This window comes from Dendrobates tinctorius, unplaced genomic scaffold (genome assembly GCF_039654945.1).
Source record: "Dendrobates tinctorius isolate UK_male_01 unplaced genomic scaffold, ASM3965494v1 ptg000232l, whole genome shotgun sequence".
NCBI lineage: Eukaryota > Metazoa > Chordata > Amphibia > Anura > Dendrobatidae > Dendrobates > Dendrobates tinctorius.
Genome location: NW_027361899.1, coordinates 17,057,756 through 17,076,833, shown reverse-complemented (window position 1 = coordinate 17,076,833; position 19,078 = coordinate 17,057,756). Strand labels below are relative to the sequence as shown.

At 42.6% G+C, this 19,078-nt stretch overlaps 1 protein-coding gene across 1 annotated transcript in view; it reads right to left on the bottom strand.

The window, feature by feature from the left end:
* Positions 1–10,898: 10,898 nt before the first annotated feature.
* The window catches only part of EHD3 (EH domain containing 3), a 30,848-nt gene continuing 22,668 nt past the window's right edge, over positions 10,899–19,078 (bottom strand). The window contains exons 4-6 of the mRNA XM_073556364.1: positions 15,845–16,257; positions 14,455–14,619; positions 10,899–13,572 (exon numbers count right to left, since the gene is read on the bottom strand). Of these exons, the coding sequence (XP_073412465.1) occupies positions 13,045–13,572; positions 14,455–14,619; positions 15,845–16,257 (1,106 nt within the window). The 3' untranslated portion in view covers positions 10,899–13,044. The remainder of the gene's footprint in view (positions 13,573–14,454; positions 14,620–15,844; positions 16,258–19,078) is intronic.

Below are 19,078 nucleotides of genomic sequence, written 5' to 3'. Positions count from 1 at the left end.
CCTGGGCATCTCCTGTTTATCATTATATATGTACAGCTGGTATAACCTGGGCATCTCCTGTATATCATTATATATGTACAGCCGGTATAACCTGGGCATCTCCTGTATATAATTATATATGTACAACCGGTATAACCTGGGCATCTCCTGTATATAATTATATATGTACAGCTGGTATAACCTGGGCATCTCCTGTATATAATTATATATGTACAGCTGGTATAACCTGGGTATCTCCTGTAAATAATTATGTATGTACAGCCAGTATAACCTGGGCATCTCCTGTATATAATTATGTATGTACAGCCGGTATAACCTGGATATCTCCTGTATATAATTATTTATGTACAGCTGGCATAACCTGGGCATCTCCTGTATATAATTATATATGCACAGCTGGTATAACCTGGGCATCGCCTGTATATTATTATATACGTACAGCTGGTATAACCTGGGCATCTCCTGTATATAATTATATATGTACAGCTGGTATAACCTGGGCATCTCCTGTAAATAATTATGTATGTACAGCCAGTATAACCTGGGCATCTCCTGTATATAATTATGTATGTACAGCCGGTATAACCTGGATATCTCCTGTATATAATTATTTATGTACAGCTCTCCTGTATATAATTATATATGTACAGCTGGTATAACCTGGGCATCGCCTGTATATTATTATATACGTACAGCTGGTATAACCTGGGCATCTCCTGTATATAATTATATATGTACAGCTGGTATAACCTGGGCATCTCCTGTAAATAATTATATATGTACAGCCAGTATAACCTGGGCATCTCCTGTATATAATTATGAATGTACAGCCGGTATAACCTGGATATCTCCTGTATATAATTATTTATGTACAGCTGGTATAACCTGGGCATCTTCTGTATATAATTATATATGTACAGCTGGTATAACCTGGGCATCGCCTGTATATTATTATATACCTACAGCTGGTATAACCTGGGCATCTCCTGTATATAATTATATATGTACAGCTGGTATAACCTGGGTATCTCCTATGTGCACTGCTCAAAAAAATAAAGGGAACACTAAAACAACAGAATAGAACTCCAAGTGAAGGCTCATTCACACGTCAGTGTTTGGTCAGTATTTTGCATCAGTGTTTGTATGCCAAAGCCAGGAATGGAACTTACCAAGAAGAAAATATAATTGAAAGACTGATGTCTGTTGTTTGTTTTGGAGACACTCCTAGTTTTGGCATACAAATACTGATGAAATACTGATCAAAAATACTGATGTGTGAAAGAGGCCTGAATCAAACTTCTGTTAGATCAAACTGTCCACTTAGGAAGCAACACTGACTGACAATCAATTTCACATGCTGTTGTGCAAATGGAATAGACAACAGATGGAAATTATTGGCAATTATCAAGACACCCTCAATAAAGGAATGGTTCTGCAGGTGGGGACCACAGACCATACGGTGTTGGGCTGTGAGCACATCCCCCATCTGTGGACGTCGGGCACTCAGACCATCCTCATGGAGTCTGTTTCTAACCGTTTGTGCAGACACATGCACATTTGTGGCCTGCTGGAGGGCATTTTGCAGGGCTCTGGCAGTGCTCCTCCTGTTCCTCCTTGCACAAAGGCTGAGGTAGTGGTCCTGCTGCTGGGTTGTTGCCCTCCTACGGCCCCCTCCACGTCTCCTGGTGTACTGGCCTATCTCCTGGTAGCGCCTCCAGCCTCTGGAAACTACGCTGACAGACACAGCAAACCTTCTTGCCACAGCTCACATTGATGTGCCATCCTGGATGAGCTGCACTACCTGAGCCACTTGTGTGGGTTGTAGAGTCCGTTTCATGCTACCACGAGTGTAAAAGCACAACCAACATTCAAAAGTGACCAAAACATCAGCCAGAAAGCATTGGTACTGAGATGTGGTCTGTTGTCCCCACCTGCAGAACCACTCCTTTATTGAGGGTGTCTTGATAATTGCCAATAATTTCCATCTGTTGTCTATTCCATTTGCACAACAGCATGTGAAATTGATTGTCAATCAGTGTTGCTTCCTAAGTGGACATTTTGATTTCACAGAAGTGTGATTTACTTGGAGTTAAGTGTTCCCTTTATTTTTTTGAACAGTGTATAATTATATACTGTATGTACTGCTGGTATAACCTGGGCATCTCCTGTATATAATTATATATGTACAGCTGGTATAACCTGGGCATCTCCTGTATATAATTATATATGTACAGCTGGAATAACCTGGGCATCTACTGTACATACTTATATATGTACAGCTGGTATAACCTGGGCATCTCCTGTATATAATTATATATGTACAGCAGGTATAACCTGGGTATCTCCTGTATATAATTATATATGTACAGCTGGTATAACCTGGGCATCTTCTGTATATAATTATATATGTACAGCCAGTATAACCTGGGTATCTCCTGTATATAATTATATATGTACAGCTGGTATAACCTGGGCATCTCCTGTATATAATTATATATGTACAGCCGGTATAACCTGGGCATCTACTGTACATACTTATATATGTACAGCTGGTATAACCTGGGCATCTCCTGTATATAATTATATCTGTACAGCTGGTATAACCTGGGCATCTCCTGTATATAATTATACATGTACTGCCGGTATAACCTGGGCATCTCCTGTATATTTTTATATATGTACAGCTGGTATAACCTGGGCATCTCCTGTATATAATTATATATGTACAGCTGGTATAACCTGGGCATCTCCTGTATATAATTATATATGTACAGCCGGTGTAACCTGGGCATCTCCTGTATATAATTATATTTGTACAGCTGGTATAACCTGGGCATCACCTGTATATAATTATATATGTACAGCCGGTATAACCTGGGCATCTCTTGTATATAATTATATATGTACAGCCGGTATAACCTGGGCATCACCTGTATATAATTATATATGTACAGCCGGTGTAACCTGGGTATCTCCTGTATATGATTATATATGTACAGCCGGTATAACCTGGGCATCTCCTGTATATAATTATATATGTGCAGCCGGTGTAACCTGGGCATCTCCTGTATATAATTATATATGTACTGCCGGTATAACCTGGGCATCTCCTGTATATAATTATATATGTACAGCTGGTATAACCTGGGCATCTCCTGTATATAATTATATATGTACAGCTGGTGTAACCTGGGCATCTCCTGTATATAATTATATATGTACAGCTGGTGTAACCTGGGCATCTCCTGTATATAATTATATATGTACAGCTAGTATAACCTGGGCATCTCCTGTATATAATTATATATGTACAGCTGGTGTAACCTGGGCATCTCCTGTATATAATTATATATGTACTGCCGGTATAACCTGGGCATCTCCTGTATATAATTATATATGTACAGCTGGTATAACCTGGGCATCTCCTGTATATAATTATATATGTACAGCTGGTATAACCTGGGCATCTCCTGTATATAATTATATATGTACAGCCGGTATAACCTGGGCATCTCCTGTATATAATTATATATGTACAGCTGGTATAACCTGGGCATCTCCTGTATATAATTATATATGTACAGCTGGTATAACCTGGGCATCTCCTGTATATAATTATATATGTGCAGCCGGTATAACCTGGGCATCTCCTGTATATAATTATATATGTACAGCTGGTATAACCTGGGCATCTCCTGTATATAATTATATATGTACAGCCGGTATAACCTGCGCATCTCCTGTATATAATTATATATGTACAGCTGGTATAACCTGGGCATCTCCTGTATATAATTATATATGTACAGCCGGTATAACCTGGACATCTCCTGTATATAATTATATATGTGCAGCCGGTATAACCTGGGCATCTCCTGTATATAATTATATCTGTACAGCTGGTATAACCTGGGCATCTCCTGTATATAATTATATATGTACAGCCGGTATCACCTGGTCATCCTATCTATATAATGATAAAGGCACAGCCGGCATAATCTGTGCATCTTCTGTATATAATTGTACTATAGAGCTGGTACGAGTTGTATATGGTTGATATAACCCGTATTTTGGCTGTGTATGAATACACATATTTGCACTCATATGACTCATTGTTCCTCGGTCGTGAACATTCCTGTGATTCTTATCTCTGCTCCGTCTCTCGTGTGTGAACAGGCCTCGGTGCTATGAATGGCCGTTGATTGCAGTCAGTCATGAAAAACATGAACTTTGTGTTTGGGACTGAACTCACCTTGAACTCGCTCCCTTGTCCTGGACCTTCGCTCTGTGGGCTGCGCTGTGACAGGGGAAGGGTTGGAGAACCACGGAAGGAAAGGAAAAGACTTAAAATAACCTTGTGTTCTGTGGTGACATAGATAGTGAGTCGGGGACAATTGGTTGAAAGGGGCCGATGCCATCCCAACGTATGCATCAGCCCAGCTCTACACCAAGAGGACAGTGCACATAGGGCCAAACACCGTAGGTAGGACTGGACCCCAGAGAAGATCCTCGTGTTATTTTGTCTTCTGTCGGAAGGATTCACACAAAGTCGCTTTTAGTCTGAATCTAGTGTTATAAATTAATTGATAATGAGCGGGAAACCTGAATATTGTAAAAATGAGATCTTCACTGAGATGTTTCCTGAAGGTGATGGGGGTGTCTGAGCCCGTGACTCCCCAATCATCAAGGTGAAGACCACCTGTTGGGTAGGTTTTCCAAATGGCCATTTGAATTCATCCTTTTTTCCCAAGAGGTGGTCCTCTCATCACCCTAAAAATCAAAGTGAAACTCTGTAATCACAAACACTTCCAGTTTCTGTGAATTTCATCACGACAACTCATAATGTGACCCTATAGTGTGCATGACCCCGTGAGTCTGCTGACAACATCTGAGTACGCTCCTGATGAGATGGTGGATGGAGACCTGGTGTTACTGTAAGGGGGTGAACAGGAACAGTGTAATCGGTACGAGATACACTCTGGAGCCGGAACTGGAACTATCAGGCCCGTCATCACTGTTGCAGGGAGGTGACTTTCCTGGGCGGGGAGAGCTCGAGCCCCAGAAAGAAAGGGGCATGGGAGACTTAAAAGGAGAGGAGCGCGGGAAGGAGAGAGACTTGGCGGGAAGGCGACTACAGAGCAGGACGAAGGTTGACTCCTTTTTCTCAACTACCGCCACTGACGTCAGCCCTTTACTGACTGCCCGCCTCTTATACCCTTTACCCAGTGCCCCTCCACGAACGAGACCCGTAACGGGTAGTGCAACAGTCGTACCGACCTTTCCTGAACGTTGTGATTCTGTACGAGGCCTTGTCACCCCTGCAGCCTGTATGGCGTTGTGCTCCCGGCGTACCGCGTCACACTGTATCCCCTCTCCAACGGACCCAAGACCAACGGATCTGGACACTTTGGCACAGTCAGGAGACAGTGCATCTCATTTCTACACAGCAGAGCCAGAGACTTTGTTCACGGACTGCGACGCCGTCGGGAGCTGTTCTAACCACTCCCCAACAAGAACTCCAATCGATAAGTCATTACCTTCACTTTTTCCCTTCTGGTTGTGTTTATTGTATAGTTCACTATTTGCCTGAACACCTTCCTGCGCGGAGGTTTCCTTGAATTCATAATCAGTAATTGCTTAGGTAAACTTTTGTTAACCCCTTCTCTGCCTCCTGCTGTTTGCTGCATCCGACGAACCTTAACATTACTATTGATACGCAATGTCCCAGAGATTCCCACTTGGGTTCAGGTACAGAGAACATGAGGGCCAGTCAACGAAATCAATTTCTTTGTCATCCAGTTGCTGCCTGTATATTCTGGCCACATGACACCGGGCATTCTCCTATGCCAGGAAGAACCCAGATCTCACTGCACCAGCATAAGGTCTTGGGACGATTGCTGTGAGGGATTCATCTAGCAGTCAGGGTGCTGTTGGCTATCAAATGGAGACTTGTGAGACTCTCCGAGGACATGCATTCCTGGACCATCCCTGTCCAACAACCACCAGTCCTGCTGGATGAGACTGCAGACACAGTTCACCGCGTCATCTCCAGACTTTGAAAACCAAGAGAGTTTCCCCTGGCCACCTGCTCTTGGGAAGGGTTGACTTTTCACCATGTGTGTAGATTACGGAAGGAGAATGTTGGACTGGATTTACACCATGCTGAACATATAGACTGTGAAATGTAACGAACGACCAACACTTGGGTTAGCTGCCATCCTATATAGAATATTCTCCTCCCCCCCAATCTTTTTTTGGGCAGTTTGTGGACTATTGCAATGACTGGAGCCGGAAGCTTTTGATCAAAAAGACAAAGTCCCCATTCTCAGCCTGAGAGCTGTTGGGGTACATCAAGTGTCTACAGGAACAGATAGGAACGGCGGGAGATTTCATGGACCTCTTATTCTCAGCAATGGTGGGGATGGGGATGTTGGGCGTCCACCAGTCATACTTTCATGGATGGTCTAATAGACAGGTAATATTTTCCTAATGCCTTATACAGGGTTACCCCATGAAGACACCCCCTGTCTATATGCCCGACGGGGTCATATGGATGTTATACAGGGGGGGGGTCGTCCACTTGACCTTCTAGTGTTACCTCACATAGAGAGACATTGATAAGCAGAGCTCTCGTATGGTTGCTGGTTGAGTCTCCCTGTGACGAAATCTAATTTCTGGGGCTATATTAGTCCGTTGATCTAAAGGGCTAACCCTGATCATTCGTATCAGGCAGGACATCATAAAAGGGGTATTCTGCCAACTAAGAATTACAGCCTGAGAGTCACCCCATCTGTTTAGAGATTGGGGGTCCCTTTGTGAGAGAGCGCCAGGGCGGCAGTCATGGCTGAGATTAGAAGTTCTAACGCACCCTGGTCTCCCATCACATGCAAATACTGTCCCACTGTCAGCATACCTTCGGTATCTCCTTCTGCACCCTCGGGGTCCCATCGGGTTTGCTTAGGTTCCTCTGCTTGTGTTATTGCACAATGAAAGACAGAGTCCAATACGAACTTAAAACTTGTATCTACTTTTTCTTCCACACAGTACATCCTGGTCAGTGACAGCATAAGCATCAGTTTCCACACAGTTCACAACTTTTCCTTTCTCTGCCTACGAGAGTCAAAATGAGAAAACAAATCCAGAAAATCACCTTGTCTGATTTGGCAAGATTTATTTAGCAAATTATGGTGGAAAATAAGTATTTGGTCACCAAAAAACATGCAAGATTTCTGGCTCTCACAGACCTGTAACTTCTTAAGAGGCTCCTCTGTCCTCCACTCATTACCTGTAGTAATGGCACCTGTTTGACCTTGTCATCAGTATAAAAGACACCTGTGCACACCCTCAGTCACACTCCAAACTCCACTATGGTGAAGACCAAAGAGCTGTTGAAGGACACCAGAAACAAAACTGTAGCCCTGCAACAGGCTGGGAAGACTGAATCTGCAATAGGCAAGCAGCTTGGTGTGATGAAATCAACTGTGGGAGCAATAATAAGGAAATGGAAGACAGACAAGACCACTGATAATCTCCCTCGATCTGGGGCTCCCATGCAAGATCTCACCCCATGGGGTCAAAATGATCACAAGAACGGTGAGCAAAAATCCCAGAATCACATAGGGGGACTCAGTGAATAACAAGCATAGAGCTGGGAACACCGTAACAAAGGCTACCATCAGTAACACACTACGCTGCCAGGGACTCAGATCCTGCAGTGCCAGACATGTCCCCCTGCTTAAGCCAGCACATATCTGGGCCCGTATGAAGTTTACTAGAGAGCTGTTGGATTATCCAGAAGAGTATTTGGAGAATGTCATATGGTCTGATGAAACCAAACATCATGTTTGGAAGAGACAGAATGCTGAGTTGCATCCAAAGAACATCATACCTACTGTGAAGCATGGGGGTGGCAACATCATTCTTTGGGGCTGTTTCTCTACAAAGGGACCAGGATGACTGATCCGTGTGCATGAAAGAATGAATGGGGCCATGTATCCTGAGATTTTGAGTGCAAACCTCCTTCTATCAATAAGGGCATTGAAGATGAAAGGTGGATGGGTCTTTCTGCATGATAATGATCCCAAGCACACTGCCAGGGTAATGAAGGAGTGGCTTCGTAAGAAGCATATGAAGGTCCTAGAGTGGTCTAGCCAGTCTCCAAATCTCAACCCCATAGAAAACCTTTGGAGGGATTTGAAAATCCGTGTTGCCCAGCAACAAGCCCAAAACATCACTGCTCTAGAGGAGATGGGCAAGGAGGAATGGGCCAACATACCAACAACAGTGTGTGCCATCCTTGTGAAGACTTACAGAAAACGTTTGACCTCTGTCATTGCCAACAAAGGATATATAGCAAAATATAGAGATGACATGTTGCGTTCCAGTGTGAGTGGCGGGCACGTCAAAACGCTGCATGCGGGCGCATCCGCATACAACACATGTATGTCCCTGCATACCCAATGTTAAAGATCAGTATGCAGGACACATGCAGAAGTAGGCGGAGCTTAAGGGAGGACGTACGCAGACATTGCATACGCAAGTGTGAACTTAGCCTTACATCCTGTATTATACTCCAGAGCTGCACTCACTATTCTGCTGGTGCAGTCACTGTGTACATACATTACTGATCCTGAGTTACATCCTGTATTATACTCCAGAGCTGCACTCACTATTCTGCTGGTGCAGTCACTGTGTACATACATTACATTACTGATCCTGAGTTACATTCTGTATTATACTCCAAAGCTGCACTCACTATTCTGCTGGTGCAGTCACTGTGTACATACATTACATTACTGATCCTGAGTTGCATCCTGTATTATACTCCAGAGCTGCACTCACTATTCTGCTGGTGCAGTCACTTTGCTTTATTTTGGGAGGAATCTTCTCACCGCAGTATCATCTGATATTGGAAGCTTTGTTATAGGAGCTCACTGTTCTGAATGTATCTTTTAGAAAACTTTTTTTTTTTTACTTAATTCAGCTCGTCTTTTTGATCTGTCTGAGCGCCACTTCCCCACAAACTGCCTCACAGACATTCTCCCTGGAGGGAGGGGAGCTGACTAAAACTTGAGTCTCCTGATGAAAGTGTAAAGACTTTTTTGTTACATGAGTAGAGAAACATGGCCGCTATCTTCTAGAAACACGGTCACACCTGTCCAGGTTGGGGAATTCAGATAGTCTCTACTGAATTGAATGGGGCTGAGCTGCAGTACCACACACAACCTGTAGACCAATGTGGAGCGGTTTTCAGAAATACGTCATTTTTTCATATTGGACATTTTAAAAGTTAAAATATACGGTAATTCATAACGGACACTTTATAAGACTTTATTACGGTAGTTTCATTTACAATTACACAAAAAAAAAAAATGAAAAACCAAACAAACCAGGAACTGAAGAGGCAGAGGGCATACTGTACGGCTCCCATAACAAATGAGATTGTATTGGAGAAACAACAAACACTTCTCAGTCCTATATTCTAATGATATCCAGAGCTGCATTCAAAGTTCTGCTGACTTCATGATCAAGGAACAGTCCACGCTGACATCTCGTCACTTATGCCTTCTCCCCTTCTTCTGGTCACTTCCCGTACATTCTTGAATCGCCTATGCGCAGGATTTATCGCTGAGACCCCCACTCCGGCAGCAGCAGTCTGTGATTGACCTCCGTGCATCATCAGTGACATCACTGGGGTGAGGATCGCTTATTTTGTTTGTTTGTTTTTTTAACACACCAAGCCTCACGGAAAATGTTAATTTTGCCTAGACAACCCCTTTAATTCTTCTCACAGCTGAGTGTTTGCTACAGTTGTATTGATCCTGCAGAGAATTTCCTAGACTTGATGGATTCCTCACCCGAGTTTGCTACAATGTATCAATGCATCTTGCTACAATGTATCAATGCATCTACGGGGTGAGCCATTTATATGGATACACCCAAATAAAATGGGAATGGTTGGTGATGTGAAGAGTGGGAGAAGAGGGCTGCATTAACATTCAACACAATGGGCAGCACTTTGAACACATTTTATAACTGTTCATAAACTTGTAAATAACTCATGAAAGAATAAAGTTATGTTAAAACCAAGAAGACCATTGTTTTTCTTGTGAAATTCTCAATAAGGTTGATGTGTCACATGACCCTCTTCCCATTGAAAAAAATAAAGTTGGAACCACCCATTTTGAAAAGTTTTCCCCTCCCATATACTAATGTGCCACAAACAGGAAGTTGATATCACCAACCATTCCCCTTTTATGTAGGTGTATCCATATAAATGGCCCGCATTGCGGTCCGATTTATATGGCTGTCTGACTGTGAGCTACTAATCAAGCTGAAGAGGCTCCTTAAGTGCTCTTTAACACCCAGAGCACTTAATGCCTCATTTACATATTAATTAAAATGCTAGTTTTTCGGGAATGAAGCAACAGATAAAGATGTCAATGGAGTCATTTCATACCCGTCTTTGGGGGAAAGGGGAGATTGATCTTACAGGCAAATTCTCCTTACATTATTTTTTTAACCCCTAACCAGCCCTTCCTTTGTCTCTGTATGGGCAAAGTACGTGCTCAAAAACTGCCCCTTAGACCCGTTAGTTTTGTCTGTAGTGTTCCTTAAAAAAAACCAAACCCAACAACACTAAAATCCTGTTTAATTAGTAACCACATCCTATTACTTTGAGGCCACGTTCGCATGATCAGTATTTTACATCCATATTTGTAAACCAAAACCAGGAGAGGAATAATCAGTGGAAAAGCATAATAGAATCGCGTCACCACTTCTGAATTCATCACCCGCTCCTGGTTTCGGCTACAAATACTGATGTCAATTACTGACTGAATACTGACTGTGTGATCAAGGCCTTATAGTGAGAGCAATAAAGGAAAAGTAGAGAGAAGCAGATTTTAAGTTTAAATTTATTCTTACGGCACCCAAACTGCATATTAAGACGTATCCCCCTTTAAATCATATAGAGAGTTCAATGTGCACAATCAGGTTCATTTACGTAGCAGCGTGGGTCCACTTCCAATAGGCAGGTGAGGCAGGTGTATAATATATATTTTTTCAATAGGCATGTATATATTTTTATGTAAATTCCCAGAAATGGCACCGCTCTTCTCCATGGTTGTGCCCAGTATTACAGCCCACCTATATTCATGTGGCTAGAGATGAGCTGCAATAGCTGACAAGGCCATGGTTACAAGAGTAGCGCCATTTCTGGGGTTGCAAAATTCTGAAACTGTGACAATTCTATTATAAATATATAATTATTCTAAGTAAAAGCTAATGCAAATGGTGAGGGATATAACACAGCTTACGGGAAGACGAACGGAAACGAGAGTTTGAAGCTTAGATCTATAAAAACAAGTCGTGCGCTCGAGAGATCGACATACGGATGAACCATTTCTTAGGATCTCCTCCTTTAATACTTAATCTTAGAGCACTTCCCTGGTACACATTAGACGGATGTAGGCCGGATGCCCGATATCAGTTGGATCGGCCGTCAGTGTAATGGGTATGGGGTCCTCACGACTGACCCCCGATAGGTGATGTTGAGGGAGAGAAGGATCTGGGATGTCTGATCTCCAGCAACCGATACATTTGTTCTCCGAGAGATAGTCCGCCACCAGAGGAGTTCTCTTATACAGTCGGCAGGAACACTCGGCCAAGTGTCCTTGGGTATGTGGCAATCGGGAAAATAATTTGGCCGATAGCTATCGATTGTGGATGGGGGGGCTTTATACTGAAGGCAGACAGTTTTTGCATGAACCAATAAACCACTAACTATCAATGAGAGGCACGTGACTTGGGAATGTCACTAATTCTGTGTAGAGCCCAATAACATAACTACATCTAAACTTATCAAGTCACACCCAAATTCAAGGTCTTCTAATAAAATCCAGTAAGACTTCTTAGAGTATCTGTCTTCTAAAGTTTTGTCTTCTCATCCATTTACCATCTTCACAGGAGAATCAATACTACACAATCATCAATACAATATCCTAAAGGGTTAATGTGAGGCCTGCACAACTATTGCCATGAGTTGGTAAGGAATTAGACCGGTCATATAACACTGTGTCCAAACGACTGACAAGGTCCCTTCAAAGTCTCCACAATGGTGCCCACAAAAGGTTAAAATTCACGTCAAACTTTGCTCCCAATTTTTCAGCAATATCAATGAAAATTGGGCTACCCCAACAATGGGTGAAAGTCAAATGATATTGGGCACCAAGCTTTCCATGACGCAAATAGTTAAATAGGTTCAAAGATCTCAGGAATTTCCCCTCTATTAACCACTCCATTCCAAGACTAAAAAAAACCATCAAAAGGTTCTCCACTATTGCCCTCTCCAACCCAAGATTAAGACAGGTCCACAACGTACAGGAACCATCAAAACGTTCTAGACTATTGCCCCAACTGGCCCAAAACCAAAGTATGTCTACAATGAACGGGAACCATCAGGGACCATCAAAATGTTCTCCATTAATGCCACCTCATAACCAAGACCAAAGTAGGTCTACAATCAACAGGAACCATCTGATGAATCAACCTGTGTAGAACGCGTCTGGTGGAGACGCAATGATAAGCTTCAATCTTCTAGGCCAGAAGAATCACAAGAGAAGACATCCTTTAAAAGAACTCACAATGAAGCATCACAATCAGTAAAATGGACGCATACAAGACATAAAAACAACTGAAACAGATTTGCATAACACAAGGCTGGAGAACAATACAACGAGGTATCTGGAAAGTGAAGAGAACTGAGGAAGCACGATACAACGCAACAAAGGTCCGAGAGCATGTTACGTCCTCAGGGTCTTTCTTCCCTTTAATTTTTTTTAATTGTTTGTCTTTAAGTAAAGGTCAGCAGAAAGGAACGAGGATTAGCTTCTGGTTAACTGTTAATAAAAGCTCAATCGGCATCTTGATAGGATATATCGTGCTAAATCAAAATGCCTCAGCAGGCTCACTTCACATTAATCATATCAACTTGAAGGAAACTGTTACTTCTCGGATCGCCAACACTTTCAATGTTCTCCTGCTTCACTCGATCACCTTCCGCTTGGAGGGTGGAATTAGATGGCAAGGAAGGTCATTTGGAAGCTCGTGGCCTTCTAATTTCACCTTAATTAGGTGGTTAGCTAAGGCAAACTCCTCGTCATCCAGCAGGCCATCTTTATCTATGTCAGCAAGCTTCCAGATCTTTCCAAGAACAGTATTAGGCAGCTTGGACTTGACCATCTCCTTCTTGGCATTGGCACCGGTGATTTTGCCATTGACGGGAGACAAAGTGTAGAAGATCTCGTCGTACATGGGCTTATCTTTGGCCACTACCCAGTCTGCGTCGTCAATGCCTTCTCCTGCCCCTTCTCCGTAACCGTGTCCAAAGGGACCATTCTGGGTACCTTCAAAGGCACCTCCTTTCACCATCTGGACTGGTTTTTGAGTTTCCTCTTGTCTAACCAGAACCATTAAGTGTGCAATGTCATGAGCCAGCATCTCGTCTACAGTCTCCAGAAGCTTGTTCTTCAGGGGCTGGAATTTGTTAAAATCTTGGGATTGTAAGAGATCCTATGTAAGAAAAATACAGAAAAATGGTAGACTTCCAATAAAAAAAAAAAAAAAAAAAAAAAAAAGACAGAATCTCAGTATTTCATCAATTCTTCACAACTCAATATTACAGATTAACCTGCTTTTGTAAAAGACACTCTCAGGAGGTCCTGGTTCTCCTTATGAAGATCTAAAAGATGTAACTGGTGTCTATGGTGACAGGCAATGCTACCTGGGAAACAGTATGCAAATTAGCTCTCCTCCCATTATGTAACTTTCACAAGTTACTCGGGTTATCAGTCAAACCATAGATGATCAATGTGTAGACAAAGGGAGAACCAAGAAAGGATGAGAGGTTGATGAAGACAATGCCAAAGAAGGGCAGAATTAAAGGCCAAACTCTGAGGGTGAGAAGGTAAAGACATGACTAAATTAATACGGGGTGAAGACTATGGGTGGGTGGAGATTGTGCAACATGGTGGTCTAGCATCATGAGCCTCAACAAGCCAAAGAGTTAAAGTCTACAGGGGTCATTGGGGTAATGTCCTTGATACATAGGGCTAGACTTAACCACACGTAAAAGAGGTTTCATCGGTGGTTGGGTTTGAAACTGAAAAGAGAAGGGAGGTCAAGAGAAATTGTTGGGAGCCAGGTTCATAGACCCTTTTCTCAAAAGCTCATTGAAGGGCCCCCCCCCCAAGCACCCCAAGTTTATCAAGAAAAAAAAAAAAAAAAAAAAAGAAAAGGAAAACTCACATGGAACAAACCACTGAACTAAACAATACCACGTTTTAACCAGAGCCATTATCTTTCTAGCGGTACATCCTTCTACTCTCCAGGTCCTCCATTATTGGGGTGACTCTATAGAGGTCTCAATGGCCCGGCATGATAGCCCACTTGTACCTGCATCTTCTTCAAGTTGGGGAAGTCTCCTGGAGAGATCTGATGTTCTCGTTCAATTCGACCATAAATCTCAGCTAAAGTGCCGATTAACTCTTTCTTTTTATTGTCCTTTCCAAAGACGGCAGGCATCTCCTTCTTCAAGGAACTGATGATGTACGCGTGAACCTGAGGGTAAAAAAAAAGAAAAAAAGAGGAGATAAAACTTGAATAATGTGACGTAATTATCTTTTCTTTGTAACTTAGGTCTAAATACAAAAACTCCAGTCATTGGGCATGTGACAGTCCAGAACACCTAGTGATCAAGTAGATTGTTGATCTAGGGGGGGCTCCAGACGACACACCCAGACTGCTATTATAGGGGGGGCTCCAGACTACACATCCAGACTGCTATTATAGGGGGGGCTCCAGACTACACATCCAGACTGCTGTTATAGAGGGGCTCCAGACTGTACATCCAGACTGCTATTATAGGGGGGCTCCAGACTACACATCCAGACTGCTATTATAGGGGGGCTCCAGACTACACATCCAGACTGCTATTATAGGGGGGCTCCAGACTACACATCCAGACTGCTATTATAGGGGGGCTCCAGACTACACATCCAGACTGCTATTTTTGGGGGGCTCCAGACTACACATCCAGACTGCTGTTATAGGGGGTTTCAGACTACGACTACAAAGACCATTAACTTATATATTTATGATTTTCCACCACCAGGACACAGGACATTAAAAGCACATTTTGGATTTATTAGCACTGGACTATTCCGTACTTCACACAAGAAAACCATCACGCCATTTCCTTTGACTCTTTAACCCCATGAAGAGGTCACTGCAATAATAGGGCAGAAATCCACAGAGAGCGCAGGAAATACCAGACATGAATTACATCTCAATGGACTCCGCTCCGAATATACAAACTGCAGCGTTAAAATAGAGCAGCTCCAGCCTGTTACTATTAAAAGACAAAACTCCAAACACAAAGAAAGTCACTTTCTAGAAAGGAGAACAATGGAATGAGACTAACCCTTTGTTCATTCCAGGGCGCAAAACTATATATTTGGGCCTGCTTTCAATGTACATCACCCCGAGCAGAGTTTAGCTGGAGAGTGATTTTAGAATAAAGGCGCTAACCCCTGTCCCATCAATACCAATATAATGTATAACTATACTTAAAAAGGGTATGAACACTTTTGCAGTCAAATTTAATTTTTCTCCGTACAATGAAAAATTAATCTCAATTTCACAGTGGTCATCCTCCCAAGAAAAGCTTCGTCTCTCTAGGATAACAGACAACAAAAATAAAACAAAAATGCCATTTTGGATGTGACCAGAGTAGAAGACTCAAAATAAATACAGATAAGTGAAAACTAAAAAATAAATGTCTCACCTTTGCCAGTCGCGCTCGTTTGATGAGGTCATTGAGCTTTCTAAGCGCTGCGTTACGTGGAAGGCTCTGAATGTCTCTGAACAGATCTTGCTCCTCTGCTTCAAACAGTTTCCGGTTGTCTGGAATGAGCAGCGGGTGCGACCAGAAAGACCCGATGTAGACCCGGATAACCTCTGGAGTGTTGACAATTTTGCCCAAGGACCACATGAGGGCGCCGTACACCCTCATCAGCTGCTGGGTCTCTATTTGATCCGCCTTGTTTAGGACCACGCGCATTTTGTCCTCGTGGTTCTTCAAGGCTTTGATGACTTCTGAGAACTCATCGGAGATGTCCAGCTTGTGGGCGTCGAAAAGCAGTATGATGCGGTCAACCCTTTCGGCAAACCATTCTAACACTGCGGCAAAATCATAACCTGGAACGACAGAAGTTACACTGTTATACAAGAAGCTGGTCAACAGAGGGCTGGGAGGTCATCTCTTAAAGGGATTTCACCCCCAAACTATATGTGCAAGTAGCCCTTTCATAGACATAGACATGTCCAATAATAACTTTACATGGCCGTTGCTCTGTTACTGAGAAACTAGTGTTTTAATTGATATGCAAATAAGGCTGAAGAGCTATGCTAGATCTGAAACCTCCGTCACTCCAGCTCTATTCCCCACCCAGTGCCACCTCCTCCTGCTTCACTGACAGCTTCTATGCTGGTGCGAGTTCAGGCAGAAGAGCAGTCAGTCAAGGAGGAGGCGGCAGCGCTGGTCAAGGAATTGAGCTGGAGTGGCACAGGCTTGAGAGCTACCATAGCTCTTCAGCCTCATTTGCATGTAGTTTCAAATGCAGGTTTCTCAATAACGGAGGAACGGACCCGCCATGTAAAAAGGTATCGCCGGACTTGTCTTTGAAAGAGCTACGCGAGTATATACATAGTTTAGAGTGTAAAATCTTGCGGACAGATTCCCTTTAAAGAAATCCTCTAAAATTAATAGTTATTTATAGTTTATTATTATTGTTATGAGGGTAAGGAATAAATATTGGTTTAGTGATTCTGATACTTTTGCTACACGGAAACCATCGACAAGGTGCTTGGTGATGGATCTTGTATTCTCATGTTGAGAACTGTGCAAAACTTTTAGTCAGGTGTGGAAAGAATGCTGCAAAGTAAGAATCGTTAAAAAAATAAAACTACTCCGATGCTTTTTTTTAATCACTTAATAGAATAGATAATTAATTAACAAAAGAGAAGTGAATATTTGACGGCCTGTCGCCCCCTAGAAACTGTATATAGATTTTGAAGGAACTCTGCAATGAGATTGCTCCAAACATCTTGGAGACCCAACCCCAAGTCTTCTGTGTATGAGGCTCGTGCGGATCCTTCTGTCTCTTCATGTTTTCCCACACAGATGGGATGAAGGGAGATTGGGGCTCTGTGGGGCCGGATCACCACTCCCGGGACTCCTCGTTCTTAAGGATACTGGCTGGATGTTTGGGGTTGTTGTCCTGCTGCAGAACAGATCCGGAGCCACATCGGGCACCGCAGTGACTGGAGCCTCAGGCTGAGCTCCATAGGAGAACCAAATATATTGTGATACTGCATTATATAGTATAAGTGATCGACCGATAGCAAGTTCAAATCCCCGAAAAAGACTTACAAAAATAAAACCCCTACAGCTTTTCCACAAAAAAAAAAAAAAAAAAAAAAAAACACACAAGCCCTCAAATGGCTATGTCAGAGGAAAAAAAAAAAAAAAAAAAAAAAAAACAACAAGGAGAGGAAAAACAAAAAAGAGCAAAAATAAGTTCCTGCGTTGTTAAGGTTTATGGTGATTTCTTAAATAGTTTGTTGCGAGGATTAGAAGTACTGTACATATTGCTTAAGTAATTGATACTTTTGCAGCCTGGAAACCATTAACAAGCTGCTGTTGATGGATCTTGTATTATTATGCACCTATGGCACATTGTAACGTCCTGCTCCGCTGAGTATTATTGTGGTTCTGATCGATGTTCCTAAGAAACCACTTTAAAAGGGGCACACGTGAGACTAACACAAAGGTAGTAAGAAGAAAAGGATAGCAGATTAATATGGGGTAAGTCAGATACTCTTGCTATTTGGAATCCATCAGCAAGCTGCTGGTGGAACTTTTACTGTTATGTATCCCTAGCGCATTCTGGTGTCCTGCTGTGTATGAGCGCTGGTCTGGTGGGATTAGCACTTCTAGAGACAGCGGGGGAGTTTCATTGCTCTCATAGATGTCAATGGAGACAGCGGAGTATGCGAGGCCACATCTGCATTGGGTCTTTTATCTGCCACTGTCGTCGACTAAGGACTTGGGCATACCCCCTCGAATACCTATTCCTTAGGGTCTCAGATATGGTATCCCTCCAGACATTTATGGCAGGTCTTCTGCTCTGAAATTTCAGAAACCTCTTTAATATGGAGGGAAGGGGGCCTATATGTACAGTTTACTTTATTAATGTGAGCCAGAAGAATACAGGAAAAGCCATAACGAGGTCCGTGATCAGCAGTTAACCCGCTTGCTGATGGTTTTTCAGGTCCCCCTTAGACTGTGCTTGTTAGGAGAGTCCTGGGGTAGTTTTATTCTATTTCATTCAAATTTATGCTATGGCTGACACTGCTATGAGGATCCTCCGTCCACCACTTTTATAGGGGTTCCATGGTTGGCATTATCATGGGTTCCCTATGACTGACACTGCTATGAGGATCCTTTGATTAACACCATTATGGGGGTTCTGTGACACAGGGTTCATGTTATGCTTTTTTTATTGTAGCCTAAATCAGTTCAGAAATATCCAAGCACATTGCTCTAAGAGGGCGCTGGAATTTTTGCAAAATTAGAGACACTGTACTTTACTGTCACGGCATATTATAAAATGTGGCATGAGAAAAATAAAAAAAAAAAAAAAAAAAGTATAAGCAAACTGGATTTTATGTTGTTTTTTTGGAAATATTTTGCACTTTTAATGGGAAAAAAAAAATTCTCAATTTTATTATTCAGCCTTTTCTGAGCAGCGTTAGTAATTTTCTGCTGATAGCGGAAGCCGTATTGTTGCAAGAACATTTATTTGTGTCTGGGATTACGGCATTAGTGGATGCGATTGCTCACAGGGGATCTCGGGGGAAGATACGATCAGCGAGTGCTAACTACCAGAGTCAACACGAGGAGCTCATGAGTGCGGTCACTTCCTCAGGTGTCTCCATTAATCTTTCCAGAGCGCTT